Source organism: Budorcas taxicolor, chromosome 5 (genome assembly GCF_023091745.1).
Source record: "Budorcas taxicolor isolate Tak-1 chromosome 5, Takin1.1, whole genome shotgun sequence".
In the NCBI taxonomy this organism is placed as follows: domain Eukaryota; kingdom Metazoa; phylum Chordata; class Mammalia; order Artiodactyla; family Bovidae; genus Budorcas; species Budorcas taxicolor.
The window spans coordinates 163,046,295-163,065,984 of NC_068914.1; the positions used below are offsets into that span (position 1 = coordinate 163,046,295).

General features: G+C 58.1%; 1 protein-coding gene across 1 annotated transcript in view; it reads right to left on the bottom strand.

Annotated features, from left to right (window-relative positions):
• Positions 1 to 943: 943 nt before the first annotated feature.
• The window catches only part of TTLL8 (tubulin tyrosine ligase like 8), a 31,663-nt gene continuing 12,916 nt past the window's right edge, over positions 944 to 19,690 (bottom strand). Inside the window, exons 7-15 of the mRNA XM_052640657.1 lie at positions 18,558 to 18,672; positions 17,187 to 17,306; positions 15,146 to 15,332; positions 6,518 to 6,666; positions 4,172 to 4,415; positions 2,770 to 3,205; positions 1,839 to 2,334; positions 1,650 to 1,727; positions 944 to 1,194 (exon numbers count right to left, since the gene is read on the bottom strand). Of these exons, the coding sequence (XP_052496617.1) occupies positions 944 to 1,194; positions 1,650 to 1,727; positions 1,839 to 2,334; positions 2,770 to 3,205; positions 4,172 to 4,415; positions 6,518 to 6,666; positions 15,146 to 15,332; positions 17,187 to 17,306; positions 18,558 to 18,672 (2,076 nt within the window). The remainder of the gene's footprint in view (positions 1,195 to 1,649; positions 1,728 to 1,838; positions 2,335 to 2,769; positions 3,206 to 4,171; positions 4,416 to 6,517; positions 6,667 to 15,145; positions 15,333 to 17,186; positions 17,307 to 18,557; positions 18,673 to 19,690) is intronic.

Consider the following 19,690-nt stretch of genomic DNA (forward strand, 5'->3'; position numbering starts at 1 on the left):
GGGAGAATTCCATGGGCAGAGGAGCCTGGCGGACTGCAGTCCACGGGGTCACAAAGAACTGGACACGGCTAAGCAACTGGATTGCAACAGCACCGTGGCTTTATATCCGAAGTTACCATCAAGGAGCGAAAAGGCAAGCCACAACGTGCGAGACAGTGTTTGCCACACAAATCAACTGAAAAAGGAGGAGAATCCGAGAGTAGATTACACCAGCAAGCAAGATCTGCGATCCTAAGGACGATCAGACCGAGACCCGCTCTGCAGGAGAGGAGACCTAGATGGCTGGTGTGTGTCTGAAAACAAGCCCTTCTGTTAGTAAACAGGAGAAAGCAAAGGCACACCATCACCTCCTCCGGAGGCGAACAAGACCCCCGTCAGCACCAAGTGTTGGCACCAAAGGGAGCCGAGGCTCAGCACGACCGTGGTCAACACGCGGTCCCTCTGGCCGTGCTTTCAGTGCCCACTGTACCCGCCCCCTAAGTTCACGGCCACCTGGACTCTTGTAATTGACCTATTTGAAGATGCAATCAAGGTAAAATGAGGTCACATCAGAGGAGGGTGAGACCCAACCCAACAACTGCTGTCCTTTTGAAAGAGCGAGAACTCTGGACAGAGCGACACACAGAAAGAGCACCGTGTGAAGCAGGGCAGAGACTGGCGTGATGTGTCCGTAAGCCAAGGAGCAAGGACTGCCAGCGGCCGCCAGAAGCTGGAAGAGGCAGCAGGCTCTCCAGGCTCCAAGAGCCCGGCCCTGCCAACACCGCGGTTTTGGACCTCTGGTCTTCCGAAAAAATGTGGTCTGAGCCACCAACTTTGAGGGACTTTGCTGCAGCAGCTAATACTGCTTTTTAGGCTGAAGGTGTGTGTGTCTAGCTGACACTCACTCCTAGGAAGATGCCTGGAGGAAGCACAGTGTATTACAGAAAAAAAGTGGGAACTGCCCTCACGGAGAGGTGAGTTGCCAAGGGGCAGGGCTGACGGGCCTCGGTGCCAGACTGGACACGGAGTGAGGAAAGCGGGTGAGACTGGACGTGGCCTCCGAGGGCCCTGCCAGCTCTGAAAGCACTGGCTCCTCGTGCCTGGAGCTGGTGATCCTAGGGGGCGATTCGCGCGTGTACTGAGCATGTGCGAGCTGTCCAGCACAGCTCGGGGGGTGGGGGAGCAGCAAGAACGCGGCCCCTGAGAGTTTACGATCTGCAGGGAGACAGACAGATGGCCGAGAGGCTGTTAGTGCCGGGGAGAGAGAGACAGACACACTGAGAACCCAGCTGGGTGGCAGGAACACAGCCGGCGCAAGTGTCCTGGTGAGTCTGCGGAGGGGGGTGCACCTGGGACGGAGCAGCCGGGGCCGTGGCTGCAGTTACTCTCTCGGCCACATGTGGGCGCCAGAACCGCTGGGAACAGCTCTGGGCTGCAGACAGCCCACCCCTAGAGACCTGGGACTGCCCACACCTGTCTACCTGTGCTCGAAGCCCACCCCCAGGCCAGGCTCCTGGGCCACACGTGGTCTGTTCCATCAGAAGCTTCAGAAAACAGCACGGGGCCCTGTGCCGGCCACCACCTGCCCCCAGCAGGCGGCGTTATTCAAATCTCCAACGCAGCCCCTCACTGGCACCGCATCCCCCAGGCAGAGGGGCAAAGGCTGTCACCCAGCTGGTCCTGTGCAGGGCACTTGGTGTTCAGGGGGCCCCGGAACTGCTGCAGCAGGCCCCCATTGTCCTGACAACCTGACCAGGCCCAGGTGCTCCAAGCTCAGGCCAGTGCCCAGATCAGAGGCCCTGCCCTGCCCTGGAAGATACGGACCCCAGGCTCGCACAGGCGCAAGCTCCGCACTGTACCTGGTGGTCTGGGTGGCTGAAACGGAGCACCCTCCGCTGTCTTCACACTCGGAAGCACGGAGGGCAGTGGGTGCACGTGTAATGAGTCTGGATCCGAGCGTCTGTCGGATTCGGCCTTGGCGAGAGCGGGGCGGGGGGCCTTACTGTCTGAGTGCTGAGAGGTGCAGGAGGGGAGCTCGACCTTCCTGCCGGACGCCCTGTGGCCACTCTTGGCTTTAGCACTCCTCTCCACCAGTCTGTGTAAGTGCACAGGCAAGGTGCAAGGAGGTACCTTCCCATCTTTCAGGTTCAACTCCTGGTGCAGGGCCATGGGTGGGGGTCCCCGGGCCAGGTCCAGCATGGCTGAGGGGCACCTCTGTTTCAGCGGATGGATGTCCGAGAGCGGAGGCACAAAGTCAAAGCTGGGGGTCACTGGCATCTGTTTCCTGGCTTTCCTTATGCCCACGCCTTCCACAAGCAAGTCGGAGCCCTGGAACGTGGGCAGCTCCACTGCAGGCTGGGGACAGGAGGGCGAGGTCAGGGGAGCCGGCAGGCCCTTTCCCAGTCTTCAGTCAGGTCTGAGGCCTCAGGGAGTAGCCCCAGCCATACTTCCCTAACTCTAACCCTGACCCTGGGTCCCCCCACCCCAGGGAGGCCAGGTCGCAGGGTCTTGCTGCCCCGCCTGCAGGAGGGCTCCCCAGGGGAGCAGCCCCCTGGAAAGACCCATGAAGGAAGGCTGGATCTTCTCCCCAGGAGGAGGGAGGACACCGCAGGAGAGAAGAGGAATGGCCTAGAGGGACCCCTGTCCTTCCTGGTACCACAGAGGAGGAGGTGCCTGGGGATGAGAGGTTGCAACAACGGCAAAGGCCAGCTGGGCCGCGTGAGACCCCCCGGGATGAGCGGAGAGACCACCCCGAGGTGGCCAGCGGGAGAGGCGCCTGACCCCCCACACCTGTTTCCATAGCAGCTCGAAGTTGCCGATGTCGCAGTTTCGGTCGGCCTTGCGGTCCACCACCACCTTGATGGTGTCCTCTTGCACCTGCGCGCACAGCTGCGCTGTGACAGGCGTGGACGCGTGCATGGTGGGGCTGGAGTTGATCTCGATCAGCCAGGGCCTGAAGTCGCGCCCGAGAATGAAGTCAGCGCCGTACAGCTCGAAGCTGTTCTTGCGCGGCTCCACGTGGCCCTGAGCTACCTTCATGGTGTTGGTGATGGCCCTCTTCATGGACGGGTAGATGACGCTGCTCCACACGGCCCCGCGGCCCCTCTTCTGCAGGTACTCCTGGAATCGGGTGCTGGTCCACATGTTGTGGCAGGGCAGCAGGGGGCTGCGGTCCTTGTCGTTCTTCAGGTGCTTCTGGATAGAGTTGTTGCACAGGTGGATGGCGCTGCGGGGCAAGGCTGGGGTCAGGTGTCAGCTGCTCAGTGCCCTCTCCTTCCCGCGGGCAGAGACGCGGAGCCCCCGCCCCAGACCCGAGGCCCCGCCCCGACTCCGCCCGAGGCCCCGCCCCGACCGGAGGCGCCGATCCGAGGCCCCGCCCCTACTCCGCCCAAAGCCCCGCCTGAAACACCACCCCAGCCCCTCCCACAGACACTGCCCCCTAGCGTAGGGCGGCTACAGGTGGGTCCCTAAGGGGTCCCCTTCTCCTGTTCAACCTGGGGGGGCCCCGTTGGGAGAGGGGAGGTCTGCGTAGAAGCCAACCAGCCCCGGGCCACCAACGAGGGGCCGCCGGCAAGTCCCACCCTAGGAGCTGTTTCCCTCCTGCTGCTGGGGGAGGGCTGGCGCCCCCAAGAGAGAGAGATTCACTAACCGAAAATTTCAGCGAATTCATTTATACCCTGGCCTTGTTCTAAATAAGATTTAAGCTGAATAGCATCTATATGAGATTGTAAAATACATGCATCCTGTCAGTCATTTTCATTTGAGCGCATCCTTTGCCACTTGGTTCTGGCTGGGGGGCCCGCCTGTGACCCATAAGACAGATACAAGAAGCAGGGTGTGCACCCCGAGCGCGGCCCACGAGGGTCAGCGCAAGAGCACGGTTGGCCCCTCAGCTTCCCCAGCAGAGGGGCAGTGGCAGCCACCACAGAGTGTGGCTCCATGCCAGCCGGTGCCCCCGAGCACGTGGCAGACAGCGCTTTTAGGATTTCCTGGAGAACATACATGCCTCCTGGGGATGCAGGGCCCTGGCTTTGATGGGCAGGGGGCCAGAACCCGCCCCTTGCAGAGGGAGGTTGCAGAACCTCCCTGGCCCCAGCCAGGACCCAGTGCCCCACCAGACACATGAGACCAGCCTGGCACTCTGGTGCTGGTGGGAACACGCCCTGAATAGTGCCAAGCTGACCCCACCGACCTGTCCAGTTTGTCCAGGGAGAAGCGCTGCGTTGAGAAGCGCAGATAGCTCTCCTTGTAGAACCAGATGGTCAGTGGGTTCCAGTCGGTGACCAGGAACCACTGCCGGATGTCGAATTTGGTGTCATAGATGAGCAGCGGTGTCTCGATGTACTTCTGCACCACCCACTTGTTGTCCTTGGCGGGTGGCTGGTCTGCAGCCACCAGCTCCAGGATCTCCTCCACGTGGTTCATGCACACTATGTCTGCAAGAGGCCGCCGCTCAGCCCCGAGCCCCAGCGTGCTGCCCGTGGACCCCCAGGGGCACGGCGCAGGGGCCCTGCCCTTGCGGTCAAGGCCGCAGCCAGGGCAGCCCCCTTGCTCACGCCCCGCGAGGCCAGCCCGGGGCTTCAGAGAGGACGTGAGGTCAAGGAGGGCAGAGTTGCAGACAGAGGCCCTGTGAGGGGGCGGCAGCTGGCAGAGCCCTGGACGGGGTGGGTGGAGAGGGGCGCGGGGGGCGGGGGTGAGGTGGGGGGCGGGGGTGAGGTGGGGGGCGGGGGGTGGCGGCGGGGAGCCGGGGGCGGGTGGCCTGTGGCCTCAGGGAAACCAGCAGGCAGCGCTGGGCTGTTCCAGGGCCCCCGAGGGCCCAGGAGGCTCACACCCAGGGTGATCGGACAGACGGGGTGGTGGGGGAGGAGGGGGTTGGGGTCCCTGGGCTGCGGCGTTTAATGTCGCCGACAGGCCGCGAGCCCTCGCTTGCTTTCCTTGCTGGGACACCGCTGAAGCTGAACTGCGTCGCGAGGCAAAGTACCGCCCCCCATCCTCCCTGCCTCCTGTGATGGACAAGCATGAGGAGACGTGACTGGCCGTGAGGCAGCTGCCGCGATACGGGCACAGTCTGGCTCTTGGGGTGGGTGGGGACGCCACCTGCAAGGCCAGGAGCAAAGGACACGAGGGAGCTTTCCTCACAGAACAGAGACCTGGCTCTTCTGTGACGGCAGGTTGAAACCTTGCCATCCTGAAACCAGAGTCCAGCATGAAGCTGCAGATCCCTGACATTGTCCTGGACCAAGAAGAGAAGGGGCAAAGGGTGGGGGTCAGGGTCAGGGGTCAGGGAGCGGGGGCATCGGGGTGGGGGTCAGGGGTAGGGTCAGGGACCAGAGGCATCGGGGTGGGGTCAGGGGTTGAGGTCAGGGGTGGGGGCACTGGAACAGGGGTCAGGGGTGGCGGTACTTGGGTGGGGCGGAGGGGGTGGGGACACCAGGATGGGGGCACCGGGCTGGGAGATAGGGTGTGGGGCGCAGGGCTGTGGGGCGGGGCAGGGGTCGGGGGGCACCAGGGTAGGGGAAGGGGCTGGGGCACAGCCAGTGACCAGGCAGAACAGGCTGCATTCAGTTCTGACCAGCAGGGTCTGAGCAGCCTGTGGAGCGTCCCTGAGGGGGCAGTGTGGCCAGCACGAGGAAAGTCTGGGCTCAGGACAGAGCCGGGGGGCCCTGCCCCGGCCCAGGGGTGCAGGCTGAGAGCAGGCGGAAGCCCAAGAAAGAGAAGGCGTCAGGATGGGAGATGTTCAGGACTGAATGTAGGAATGTCACAGATTATTACTAATAAAGATTTTTAAAAATCACATAAGTAACTGCTTATGAATTTACAACGATAAAACTCCTCAAATAACCCGAGGGGCAAATAGAATATGCAAACAAAAGGTAATATCCACTTAGCTAGACATCAGGTAATGTCTTTTTTTTAGGAGAGAGAGGACATCCCGTGACCTGAACAAGAGGACGCAGGCAAGGTGGTGCTGTGAAGGCATCTCCACAGCCTGAACATTTCTAAGCTGCAGAAGGACATTTGGGAATAAATAAGCTCAGCATTTAAGTCAGCACCCAGGGGAATAATCCCTCACAGGAAGACAGAAAAAAATGCAACTGAAAGATGGTTCTTTGAGAGCGCTTGTAAGATTAGAAAATCACCTTCAAACTCTACTTTAAATGAAGAACCCACATTACCAATAGGGATAAAGAAGAGGGCGCGGTCACAGCTGTGACACAGGAAGAAGTGAGAAGCTGGAGACAGGGGTCACCAGGGCCAGGGCTCACGAGGGGCGCAGGACGGGCACCTCCCGGGGTTTCAGGACCACCCAAGGACCAGGCCCCCCAGATGCTGGACACAGGGATCTCCCTCTAGTCTAGCAGCGATGGAATGTTCTAATTAATCTTAATTACTTGGCAAAACAGAACAGAAGCTGTGATGAGCAGGGTCTTGGGACACCTGCTACCCGGGACCCGTGAGTCTGGCGCCCGCAGGGAGCCCAGCACCCAGCCCCCGCCCCCAGGCTGGCTGTCCACACAGGTGCCTGGCTGAGACTCACCTCGGCCGCGGGACTTGGCCGCAGGCTTGATGATCCAGATGTTCCGAAGCCCGTCGATCTCGGTCTGAGGGTTCACAGAGGTGATTTTGTTCAGCAGAGCCTGGCACTGGGAAAAGTGATTCCTGGAACTGGGGATGAAGGCCTCGCCGCTACAAAGCAAGATCCAGAAGCCCGTCAGGTCTTGAGGGCGGCCGCCCCGAGGGAAGGGTGGGAGGCGGCCTTGGAACGTGCCCCTGCCCACCCGAGGGCCGCCTGGGAACGTGGCCTGCAGGGAGGGGGGGACCGCCTACTTGAGGATCAGACTGCAGGGACACCCCTGGGTGCTGTGCCTGGGCCCAGACAAGGTGCTGGGAGCCGAAAGCCAGGGTCCCTGTGCTGGGGACCCCCACATCAGGGTGGGCGCTGCAGGCCCGCATGGGGAAGCCAAGCTCCCCGTGGCAGCGGGACCAGGGCCCAGCTTAGTGTCCCGTGGGCAGACTGGCTCATGGCCACGAGCTCACGGCAGCCACGGGGCCAGCTCAGGAAGACACCTCAACAGGGGGGTGAGGCCGGCGGACGGCATAGTGTCTGCGTGGGGTTAGTGTTTGCATCATGGACCCACCCACCCCGCCACAGCACGCCCCCTGCGAGGATGGACTGCAGCCAAGGCTGCTGGGCTCCCGCCTGCTGCGCCCCCGTGACGCCCTGGCGTGGGGAAGGAACTTTCTGGGACATGCAGGTGTGTGCGCAATGTTGTAGCCACCCTACGGGGGAGAGGAGGGCAACTGGGAGGGGGAAGTGATGTGGGGTCCCCAATGGTGCGGGAGAGGCCCCCATGGCGAGGAGCCACGGTCGCGGGTGAGGAAGCAGGAGGCTCGCTGGTGCAAGGGATGCGGGTGGCGGGTCAGACGGCGCCTCGCCTCCCTGGCTCTAACAGGACACACTGAAAGGGAGCCCTGGCCTGCCTTGGCGGTGCACATGCTCTGCCTGACCCCAGGGTGAAGACCAGACCCGGTGGAAGCAGGTGTGAGTCCCCTGCGGTCCTGAGCCCTCCCATCTGGCAGCAGAGGCCAGACCTGACGCTGGGTCAAACGAGGCAGGTCCCCCAAAGCCCAGCCTGCTGGCCAGGGGCAGAGCCGCCCAGGGGCCCGGCGGATGCTGGTGACACGCGTGCAGACTCGACGTGGGCTCAGAAGGAAGGCGGGGCTGGTCATTCCTCGGGAGGGTCCCCACGGTCTCTCCCCAGAGCACCCCGAGCCTCAGCCTCTCGCCGTGGCCCCTGGGCAGGAGGGAGTTTGTGCATCACAGAAGGAAGACTGTCACCTCCCCCCGAGGGCAGGGAGTGCGAGGAAGGGGGCGTCCAGCCCATGGTGGGAACCTGGCCAAGCTCTAGGCCCAGACACCCCATAGTCACCAAGAACAAGCACTGTCCCCTCAGATGCCGACGGTAAGAAGGGGCCCGCACCTGCCCTTCTGGTCCTGATGACACGCACACCACGTGGGCGGACCTCACGTGGTCGCCTCAACATGGAAGGAAAGGAGCACTGAGCAGGCTGACCGCCCCGGGTTCCCTAGCCTGCTCCACAGTCCGGCAGGTGCCGCGCTCGGCGGTGGGTGTGGGGTCCGCTGCTGCCACCTTCTGGCTGCTCCTGGGACTGCGGGCAAAGGGCGGCCCTTTCTCACACAGGCACCCACGGAGAGGCAATGCATATCCAGATGCGATCACTTCCAGCCCCTCAAGAGGTTGCCCTGGAGACCGCGGGTACCCGACCCTTCTGCCTCCTCCCGTGTGGACGCCTCCTAGCCTTGAACTTCATACCAGGGGCTGCCTTGCTCAATGGCAGGTGGTATTGCAGGCATCAGCAGCAAGTCCCTTACACTGTTGGTTCCTAGACAGCATATTAAAAAGCAGAGACATTACGTTGCCAACAAAGGTCCGTCTAGTCAAAGCTATGGTTTTCCAGTGGTCATGTATGGATGCGAGAGTTGGACTATAAAGAAAGCTGAGCGCCGAAGGATTAATGCTTTCGAACTGTGGTGTTGGAGAAGACTCTTGAGAGTCCCTTGGACTGCAAGGAGATCCAACCAGTCCATCCTAAAGGAAATCAACCCTGAATATTCATTGGAAGGACTGATGCTGAAGCTGAAACTTCAATACTCTGGCCATCTGATGCGAAAAAGTGACTCATTGGAAAAGACCCTGATGCTGGGAAAGATGGAAGGCAGGTGGAGAAGGGGATGACAGAGGATGAGATGGTTGGATGGCATCACCGACTTGATGGACATGAGTTTGAGCAAGCTCTGGGAGTTGGTGATGGACAGGGAAGTCTGGCGTGCTGAGGTCCATGGGTTCGCAGAGAGTTGGACACAACTGAGTGACTGAACTGAACTGGTGGTTTCTAGGTTAGGAATGAAGTTTCTCCAAAGGTGTGTTTTCATTTCCCCTTAGACAAACACCCAAGCACAGCAGAGCTGTGTCACAGGGCATGTAGGCACCTAAAGGGGTAAGACGCGCCCAAGGCTTTTCTAGACAGGCTGCACAGGTTTTCACTCCCCATTCCCCATCCCTCAGTGCATAAGGCTCTAGCCACTGCGCATCTTGGCTGAGCTTTCAGCCATTCTGGTTGGTGTACAGTGGCATCTCTTGACCCCGAGTCCAGCGATGCTGTCTCGTCATGTGCTGATTGACAGTTTGGTGTCTTTTTCTGTGACGTGTCCAGAGGGGCTGTTCTCACTGGTTTACGGGGATTGTTGTTGTTCCGTCGTTCCGTCGTGTCCAGCTGTTTGTGACCCCAGGGGCTGCAGCACGCCAGGCTTCCCTGTCCTTTACTATCTGCTCAAACTCGTCCATCGAATCAGTGATGCCATCCAGCCATCTCATCCTCTGTCACCTTTTCCCCTCCTGCCCTCAATCTTTCCCAGCATCAGGGGCTTTTCCAGTGAGTCGGCTCTTTGCATCGGGTGGCCAAAGTATTGAAGCTTCAGCTTCAGCATCCGTCTTTCCAATGAATATTCAGGGTTGATTTCCTTTAGGATGGACTGGTTGGATCTCCTTGCAGTTCAAGGGACTCGCAAGAGTCTTCCCCAACACCACAGTTCAAAAGCATCAGTTCTCTGGGGCTCAAGCTTCTTGATGGTCCAGCTCTCACATCCACACATGCCTATCGGGAAAACCACAGCCTTGACCCGACAGACCTTTGTCGGCAAAGCGATGTCTCTGCATGAGCATTTCTTCCGTATCCTGGATCTGGGGCCTCTGTTGGACATCTGTGCTATAAATATGTTCCTCACGTCTATGGCTTGTCTTCTCATTCTCTTTGTGGTGTTTTTTTGATAAACCGAGTTCTTAATATCAATAAAGGACAATTTATCAACTTTTAAATTACGGTTAGTGCTTTTAGTGAACTACTTGAGAAATGTTTGCCTTCCTTGCTGTCATGAAGATATACTCCAATGCTTTGTTAATTTTCAAAACTTTTACACGCCACATCTCACATTAATTGTGTACATTTTGAGGCAGGATTCAAGGCACTCTGTCTTTTCATAAGGATGTTAATTGCTCAGATACCACTTAAAGGAGAGACTGACCCTTGCTCACTGAACCCAGCGACACTTGAAACGTGAGCGCTCAGATGTGTGAGGGGCTATGCCGGGCCTACCCAGTTACATCGGCCTACTCACCTACCTCACCCCAGCACCACGCTGTCTTGCTTGCTGTGGATTTACAGCTGGTCTTCAAATATGGGGCCTAAGCCTTAGCTTTGTTTTTCCTGATCGCAGTGCTTTTGGTTTTTTGTGAATCGTCTGCCGCTGTTGCTGTGCAGCCGCTCAGTCGTGTCTGACTCTCTGTGACCCCCTGGACTGTAGCCCGCCAGGCTGCTCTGTCCATGGGGTTTTCCAGGCAAGAATGCTGGAGTGCATTGCCACTTCTTACTCCACGGGAATCTTCCCGACCCAGGGATCGAACCTCCGTCTCCTGCACTGGCAGGGAGATCCCTTACCGCTGAGCCACCAGGGTATTTCCAAATAAATTTCAGATTCAGTTTGTCAGCTCCTTCTATCCTTTCCCCCCAGGGCAGGCGAAGCCCTGCATGGGTTTTGATTGGGGTTACAACGAGTCTGTAGATTAGTCTTGGGCTTCCTTGGTGCCCAAAACTTATGAGGTGCAGCAAAAATAGTACAAACGGGAAAACATGTAGCTATAAGGTTTACATTAAAATGGATAAGGGAATGGCAAGCCACTCCAGTACTCTTGCCTGCAGATTTCTGTGGACAGAGGAGCCTGGTGGGGTACAGTCCATGGGGTCGCAAAGAGTCAGACACAACTGAGCGACTAACGCTTACGTTAAAAAATGAGAAAAATCTCAAATCAATAATCTACTTTTACAATTTAAGAAACTAGAAAGAAAAAAAAAACTAAACGCAAAGCTAGCAGAAGGAAGAAAATAATAAAGACTGGAGCAGAATTAACCAAAATAGAAAAGCCATAGAGAAAGTGATAAAACCAAGAGTTGGCTAGATCAACAAATCAGATGGACTTTTAGCTAGGAGGACTAAGAGAAAGACAGAGAAAACTCAAATTACTAAAGGCAAAAATGACACCGGGGACATTGCTGTTGGTTTTACAAGAATAAAAAAGGTCATAGAAGAGTATCATGGACAGCTGTACAGGAACAAACTGGCTGACCTGGGTGAGTTACACCAATTCTGAGAAACATCGAACCTGACAGAACTAAACCATGTGGACACAGAGAACATGAAGGCCCTACCCTCGCCAAGGGCCTCCCAGGCGGCGCCAGCAGTGAGCTAAGGGAGCGGCAGTCACTCAGTCGTGTCTGACCCTTTGGGACCCTATACAGTCCATGGGATTCTCCAGGCCAGAATACTGGAGTGGGTAGCCTTTCCCTTCTCCAGGGGATCTTCCCAACCCAGGGATCAAACCCAGGTTTCCCACATTGCAGGCGGATTCTTTACCAGTTGAGCCACCAGGGAAGCCCAGTGGTAAATAACCCACCTGCAAATGCAGGAGACACAAGAGACGTGGGTTCGATCCCCGGGTCAGGAGGATCCGCTGGAGAAGACCATGGCAACCCACTCCAGTATTCTTGCCTGGAGAATCCCATGGACGGAGGAGTCTGGTGAGCTACAGTCCGTGGGGTCACACAGAGTCGGACACACCTGAGCGACCAAGCACGCGTACTCACCCAGGGGGTGAATCAGCAGCTAAAGCCCTCCCAGCAAAAGACACTCTAGAGACGGCGGCTTCCCCGGTGAGGCCAACCAAACGGCTAAAGGAGGGTTTCTACCAGTTCTTCTCAAACTTTCCCCAAAGTCGAACAGCTAATAAGTAAACTCAGCAAAGTAGCAGAATATAAAGTCAGCATACAAAAATCAGTTTCATTTCTATTTTCTTTTTAATTCTGCAATTATTTGTTTTCATATTCTGTCACGGTATTCACTACATTCCACTCCAGATGGTGTTGATTCCTTTGATGGAATCACCTTGTTGTGAAATATCCTCTTTATGTCTATTAATGTCTCAAATACAATCAGAGATTTAAACTCAGCTCTCATAGTAACTCAGAGAACAAGCAGGTAAAATAATCAGCAAGAGTTTAGGTTTAAATAACTAACCTGACTTCACTGATACTTTTTAAGAACACGCCACCTAGCAACGCAGATACACATTGTATTCAAGTGTGCATGAGACAGTCACCAAAACAGACCAGGGCTAGTCAGGGCCAAAAGCCAGTTCCAGCAAAATTCATGTCTATTCTATACAAAAAGGAACCTTAATGCTTATCTCTTACCTCACACAGAAATTAAGATTAATCACAAAAAGCTAAAAGTGAAAGGAAAAACAATAAAGCATGTATTGTTGACTATGCCAAAGCCTTTGACTGTGTGGATCACAATAAACTGGAAAATTCTGAAAGAGATGGGAACACCAGACCACCTCACCTGCCTCCTGAGAAATCTGTGTGCAGGTCAAGAAGCAACCGTTAGAACTGGACATGGAACAACAGATTGGTTCCAAATCGGGAAAGGAGTAGGACAAGGCTGCATATTGTCACCCTGCTTATTTAACTTATATGCTGGAAGAAGCACAAGCTGGAATCAAGATTGCCAGGAGAAATATCAATAACCTCAGATATGCAGATGACACCACCCTTATGGCAGAAAGCAAAGAACTAAAGAGCCTTTTGATGAAAGTGAAAGAGGAGAGTGAAAGAGCTGGCTTGAAACTCAACATTCAGGAAACTAAGATCATGGCATCTGGTCCCATCACTTCATGGCAGATAGATGGGGAAACAGTGGAAACAGTGAGAGACTTTATTTTTGGGGGCTCCAAAATCACTGCAGATGGTGACTGCAGCCATGAAATTAAAAGACGCTTACTCTTTGGAAGAAAAGTTATGACCAACCTAGATGGCATATTAAAAAGCAGAGGCATTATTTTGCCAACAAAGGTCCATCTAGTCAAGGCTATGGTTTTTCCAGTGGTCATGTATGGATGTGAGTTGGACTATAAAGAAAGCTGAGCGCCGAAAAATTGATGCTTTTGAACTGTGGTGTTGGAGAAGACTCTTGGGAGTCCCTTGGACTACAAGGAGATCCAACCAGTCCATCCTAAAGGAAATCAGTCCTGAATGTTCACTGGAAGGACTGATGCTGAAGCTGAAGCTCCAATACTTTGGCCACCTGATGCGAAGAACAGACTCATTGGAAAAGACCCTGATGCTGGGAGGGATTGAGCGCAGGTGGAGAAGGGGACGACCCAGGATGAGATGTTTGGATGGCATCACCGACTCATCGGACATGAGTTTGAGTAAATTCCGGGAGTTGGTGATGGACAGGGAGGCCTGGTGTGCTACAGCCCACGGGGTTGCAAAGAGTTGGACATGACTGAGAGACTGAACTGAACTGAACTGAACTGAACTGATTGTTAGTTACTCAGTTGTGTCCAAGTCTTTGCGAACCCATGAACTGTAGCCTGCCAGGCCCCTCTGTGCATGGAATTCTCCAGGCAAGAATAATGGAGTGGATAGCCATTCCCTTCTCCAGGGGATCCACCCTACTCAGGGATCAAACCTGAGTCTTCTGCACTGCAGACAGATTCTTTACGATCTAAGCCACCAGGGAAGACCACAGCACGTAGAAGAAATCATAAAGGAGCATCTTCATGATGTGCAGTAGACACTGTTCGGTTAACCAGGACTCTAAAGGCCTTACCATTATAGCGAAAAATTAACACTGGACCTCATCAAAAAATACCATTAAGAGGTAAAAAGACAAGTCATGCACTAGGAGGCGGCACACTTAGTACACATCTCCAACAAAGGCGATAAATCAGGTTTATAAACAGAGCACTCACTTCTTTCTCCTCGAAGATCAAAAGATTAGAATAGGCAGGTCATGAGAAAAGAGGTCCAAATGGCCGATAAGCACATGAACCTGGGTTCACCAGTCATCAGAGAAGCGCAAAGCGAGAGCACAGGAGACGACCGAGGAGGGAGACCAGAGTGTGACGGTGTGTGTCGGCGCCGTGGGGGGTGGGTGATGCACCCGCACTGCCGCTGGCTCGTGGAGCTGCAGAACCAGTCTGGAAACCGTCTAAGCCTGGTGGTGACTGGTGTCTGACTGCCCCTCCGCGGCAGGAGCGAGCACCCTGCGGTCAGGGGGTGGGACGGGACTCAGCGCTGACTAACCGGCAGGTAAACCTCACAGGTCTCGAGCTGAGCAGAAGTCACGTCTGTGTGACCAGGTCTCGAGCTGAGCAGAAGTCACGTCTGCGTGACCAGGTCTCGAGCTGAGCAGAAGTCACGTCTGCGTGACCAGGTCTCGAGCTGAGCAGAAGTCACGTCTGCATGACCAGGTCTCGAGCTGAGCAGAAGTCACGTCTGCGTGACCAGGTCTCGTGTTGAGCAGAAGTCACGTCTGCGTGACCCCATGGAGGTGCACTTCCACAGCCACACGGGTGGGGCGCTGGGACTCGAAGGAGCCGTGGCCTCGCACACTTTCACCCCGCGGGACAAATGCCGTCAGCGCACGGCATGCCCTGCACTGCATCCATAGCCCATAGAAAAGAAAGCAAACACTTGACCCAAAAGAAGGGCAGGAGGGCTAAAGCAACAGAAATAGCCCTGGGACGGCGCGTGCAGGCCGCAGGCAGACCTTCCAGAACGAGGGCGGCTTTCCTGCCTTGTTCTCTTGGCCGACCGCCGCTCCCCAAGGGTGCTGGCCTGCCTCTGCCGCAGCTCCCGTCAGCCGTTAAAACAGCTCGCGCCCCTGAGCAGCAGGTCCGCGGGTATCGAGCGGCAATTGGAAATTTTGGAGTCAGGAGGCCTGGGCCTAACAATGGCTGGCTAGTCCCGACCGCCCAAGCCCAGCAGGCAGCCTGGCCATGAAGGGGCCCCCACGCTGCTGCAGGCGTGAGTGACACCAAGGACACGAAGGGTGTGGAAGGTGCTGGAGGCAGCAGTGCCCATAGGCACCCGGGTGCCATTTTACTGGGGCCTGCGCACCCCAACACCCAGAAAAGCATCCCAGATGCCCCAGAGGCCAGACCTCGCCAGAAGCCCTGAAGTCCACCCGGAGCCCTCTGGGCGACCCTCACATCGCCCCGGAGCCCGCCAACAGGCGTCTTACTGGGTGAGCGAGTAGTACTGCTGGATCAGATCGTTCCACTCGTCCTCTGTGAGGTCCCTGGTGCTGTCCTCAGCGAGGTCGATGTCCTCGTGCTCCAGCCGTCCCAGGTAGGCCTTGCACACCTTGCACGCGACATCCACGAACTGCCCCGACAGGCCCATGAGCCTCGGTCCTGCACCCTCGGGAACTGAAACCCAAGCAAGGCACTGAGAGCCCCGACCTCCTCCCGCCCCTGTGGAGGCCGAAGCCCGGGCCACCACCCACCCCTGCTGCCCACCCCCGTGGAGCCTGGGCCACTGCCCCATGGAGTGGCACCCTAGGGGTGCCACTGGCAAAGGCCACCCCACCTGTCTGCACCTCAAGGCCTCATGGTGAGGGGTCCCATGCCTCTGGGTAGTCACCCTGGATGCCACACCTGGGTCTGGGCAGGTAACCTTTCCCCTCTGGAAGCTGCCCTCCCACTGCACTGTGCCCACCCCTCTCTGCCCCTCCCTCTCCAACTGGACTCCCAGCCCCTTGACGGAAGAGAAACCACACTTCTGATGAGCTTGCCACAAAACCTCTGCTTCTGAGCACACACTTGGTCCTCAGTGAAACACAAATACCCCAACTTAAAAATGGAGGGAGGCTGAAAAAATTCTCACCAAAGAATACGTACAGATGATAAATAAGTATATTGAAAGATGTTCACCACCGTGTGTTGTCAGAGGAATGCAAGTTAAAACAATTAGACACCAACCCACTCCAGTATTCTTGCCTGGAAAATTCCATGGACGGAGGAGCTTGGTGGGCTACAGTCCACGGGTCGCAAAGAGTCGGACACGACTGAGCGACTTCACTTCACTACGCACCCATCAGATGCAGAACAGTGACAGCACCAGATGCTGGTGAGCACAAGGAGCAAGAGGAGCTCGCATCGTTGCAGGTGGGAACGCAAAATGGGGCAGCGACCACTCTGGAGCAGTTTGGCAGTTAGTTTCTCACCAAACGAAGAAACACACTCTTGCCATGTTATCCAGCGGTCGTGCTCCTTGGTATTTACCAGGTGAGTTGAAAACTTAGGGCTGCACAAAACTCTGTATGCAGCTTTAATGCCAATGGCCAAGACTCAGAAGCAACCAAGATGCCCTTGGATGCCCAAGGCATCAGTAGATGACTCAAGGAACAAACTGTCCACCCAGACTGGGGAATGTTATTCAGTGCTAAAGAGAAATGAGCTCCTGGGTCATGAAAAGACACGGAGGAACCTTAAACGCACGCTACTAAGGAGAGAAGACTGAATCACATGTAGTTTATGATTCCAGCTCTGTGACATCTTGGAAAATGCAGAGCTGTGGTGGCAATAAAAGGATCAGCTGTCAGGGCTGAAGAAGGAGTGAACAGGCTGGCCGTGGAGGACTTTTTATTGCTGTTTAGTTGCTCAGCCATGTCTGACTCTTTGCAACCCCGTGGACTGTCGCGCACCAGGCCTCTCTGTCCATGGGCTTTCCCAGGCAAGAATACTGTAGTGGGTTACTCTTTCCTTCTCCAGGGGATCTTCCTGACCCAGGCATGGAACCCATGTCTCCTGCGTTGGCAGGCAGATTCTTTACCACTGAGCAGATTTTTAGGGCAGTGAACTGCTCTGAACAATACTATGTTGGTGGATACGTGTGATAGTACATTTGTCCAAACCAAGAGGAAGCTCTGGCGTAGACTGTGGACTTTGATGATGACATGTCACTGTGGGTTCATCAGTTACAAGGAATGTACTGTCTGGGGGGATGTTGATAGTGGGGGAGGCAGGGCAGAGGGTACATGTGCTATCTCTGGGCCTCCTGCTCCCGTCTTGCTCTGAAACTGTTCTATTCAAGTGAATAACAACCAAAAAAGACTTAAATTTGAGTCTTGTAGGCCTAATCCCACAGTGGGCCACGCCTCCGACGTGAGCCAGGAGTGCCATTCCTGTCGGATTCTGTGGGCTGAGACTGGGGGCGGGGCAGAGCCGCCGCCGCGTCCCGGGAGCCCCGCCCCGGCCCCGCCGCCCCGCCCACCCGCACACCTTTCCGGCTCGCCCCGCAGTGGCGGGCCTCCTCCCGCCTGCTCCTTGGCTTGCTCCTGCTGCTCTGCTGGCTGACCACCCACTTCAGGATGCTGGAGGCCACCGTGCGCCGGAAGTCGTCTGCAAGCACACAAGGCCTCGCCCCTCTGCCTGAGCCGGGGACGGGCCCTCGGCGCGCCAGCCACGCTCAGCCCCGACGTCCTGCCCGGAGGTGCGGGGCCGGGCTCCTGCCTCGTGGCCCTCTGGGGGGCCAAGCTCTCCCCACTGCCCCCTCGCCCACACCTCGCCCACACCTCGCCCGTCCCACCTCGTCCCCCAGCCTCTGCAGAGCGGACTCTCACAGCCGGGACCTCCCCCGCGGCCACGCATCCACCTGCCCGCGGGCCCAGAGGCGGAGCCGGGCACCCCCTCTGCTGCCGCTCTCCTGTGCTACCCAGGCCGCGGTCCGGGGACACCCTCAGCACCTCTGCCTGCCCAGTGTCCTCAGCCCTGCACAGAGGGATCCTTCCAGGAGCGCCCTCTGCGGACAGCAGTGGTGCTCTCCCACTCACAAGAGGAGCCTCCCTGGAAGCTGGGTCCACAGCTCTAAGTGCGGGTGGCTCAGGGTCCCCCAAACTCAGGCTTGGGCCCGGGGCTGGCTCTGGACGCCTGTCACCATGCAGGGGCAGCAGCGGCTGTTCCCCACCCTGACGTAACGCCTCCAACAGCGCTCCTGATGAGGGCGCCACAAAACCTCTGCTTCTGAGCTCAGACCACCTGGAGGTCTGTAAGATATCCCCGCAGTTTCTCAAGCAAACCCCTTCCTTCCACACCTCAGGGGAGGCCCCCCTCAGCAGCTCCGGCCACCCTGGAGACACCCAGAAGTGGAGCGCCCCTCGCCCCCTTCCTGTCCTGATGCATGGACAGCCCTGAGCCCAAGGCCCGCAGGCGCACTGCCTGCTCGGGGCCAGGAGCTCCCCGCCTGCCGCCCTCGCACCCCTCCTGGGTCTCTGCCCACACCTGCTCTCACAAGGCCCCGCCCACTGTCCCCCACTGACCCTGCCTGGCCTGCATCCGGCCACTCACTCCTGGGGGCCGGCCTGGGGGCCGGGGGCAGGGTAGTGTGCTGGACAGCGGCCGCATCTCCACGGCCCCCAGATGGGTGCTCAGGAGACACTGGCACCCCCGCGCGACCCCCTGCCTGCCCAGTCCTGTCCTTCTCTCTCCTGTGCCCCTGGGCAGGTCCAACCAGGAAGCAGCCTTTGTCCCCAGCCCAGAGACAGAGCTGAGGGTTGAGATGGAACCGGGCCTGGCCCACCTCCAGCCCTGAGGCCTGTCCTGCAGGCCGGGGCCAGGCCACAGAGAGGCCCCAGGTCTTCCGGCCCCACTCACCCAGGAACTCTTGCTTCTCGCTCTCGGTGCAGAGGCTGTAGCAGCGCGGGAAGAAGGTGTCGGGGTTGGCCTGGACGTACCACGGCAGGCTCCGCATGCTCACACACAGCCCGATCTCCGGAGACAGCGGCACGTCAGGCCCGCAGGCTGCGCCAGGCCCGCTCGGCCAGTCTGAGAGCCCGTGGGCCTGGCCGGGTGGCGCCGGCTTCAGTGGGCACCTTGGGGAGCAGACCCTCCCTGGCCCCCGGCTTCTCCGCCCCCCAGCCAACTGGCCAAACACCCAGGCTACCCGGCGAGCTGGCCAGGGCCTCGGCTCACGCTGTCGTCAGCGGCGGCTGCAGCAGGCCCGCGGATGGACAGGGCCGTCTGGGAGTGCCGAGGGCAGAGTGTGCTGCATCCACCCCCCGTGCCTGCATGCTCGGGCTCCAGCCGGGAGGGGCGGAGAAGGGAACGCCCCGGTCTACAGTGTGCCCTCTCCCAACACTGCGCCTGCCTGACGCCACACTCGTGGTTGGGCAGGCCCAGCCCGGCAGCCCGTCTAGGGAAACGGGCCCCCGCCCCGGAGCCATGAGGCCATCACTGCCTGGGGTCTCTGCAGGGAGCCCAGGCCCACTGCACCCCTGCAGGCAGCCCCCAGCCCAGAAGCACACCAGTGGCCTGAGGCCTGGTGAGGACGCCTGGGGGGAGCCCCGCGGGCAGCCAGGGGCCTCGTCCCACTCCCCGTGTCCTCTCTGACTGTTGAGGGGACGGCCCCCCTGTCTGTCCCGGCTGGCCCCACCCCAGCCTCAGCCTTCAGGGTACATGGGGAATGGCTGCCTGGGGTGGCTGGTGGCTGAAAGCGAGTGAGGGTGCGAAGTGGGTGGCAGTGCCCCCAACAGCTGGAAGTCACAGCGCAGGTGAGGGTGGCCCACCCCGCCACCCCACGGACCCAGAGCCGCTCCAGGGCCCAGGGCCCAGGCCAGGCTGCGGGGGCAGCAGTCACTGGCCCTGTCTGGGGCTTGCCCTGCAGCCCAGAGGAGAGTGATTCTGTGGCCTTGGGCCCACCCAGGGGCACGGTGGGAGACGCAGAGGCTCTGGGGAGGTTTGCGAGGAGCAGTGCCAAGCGTCTCTGACACAGATGCCAGGCAGCCTCT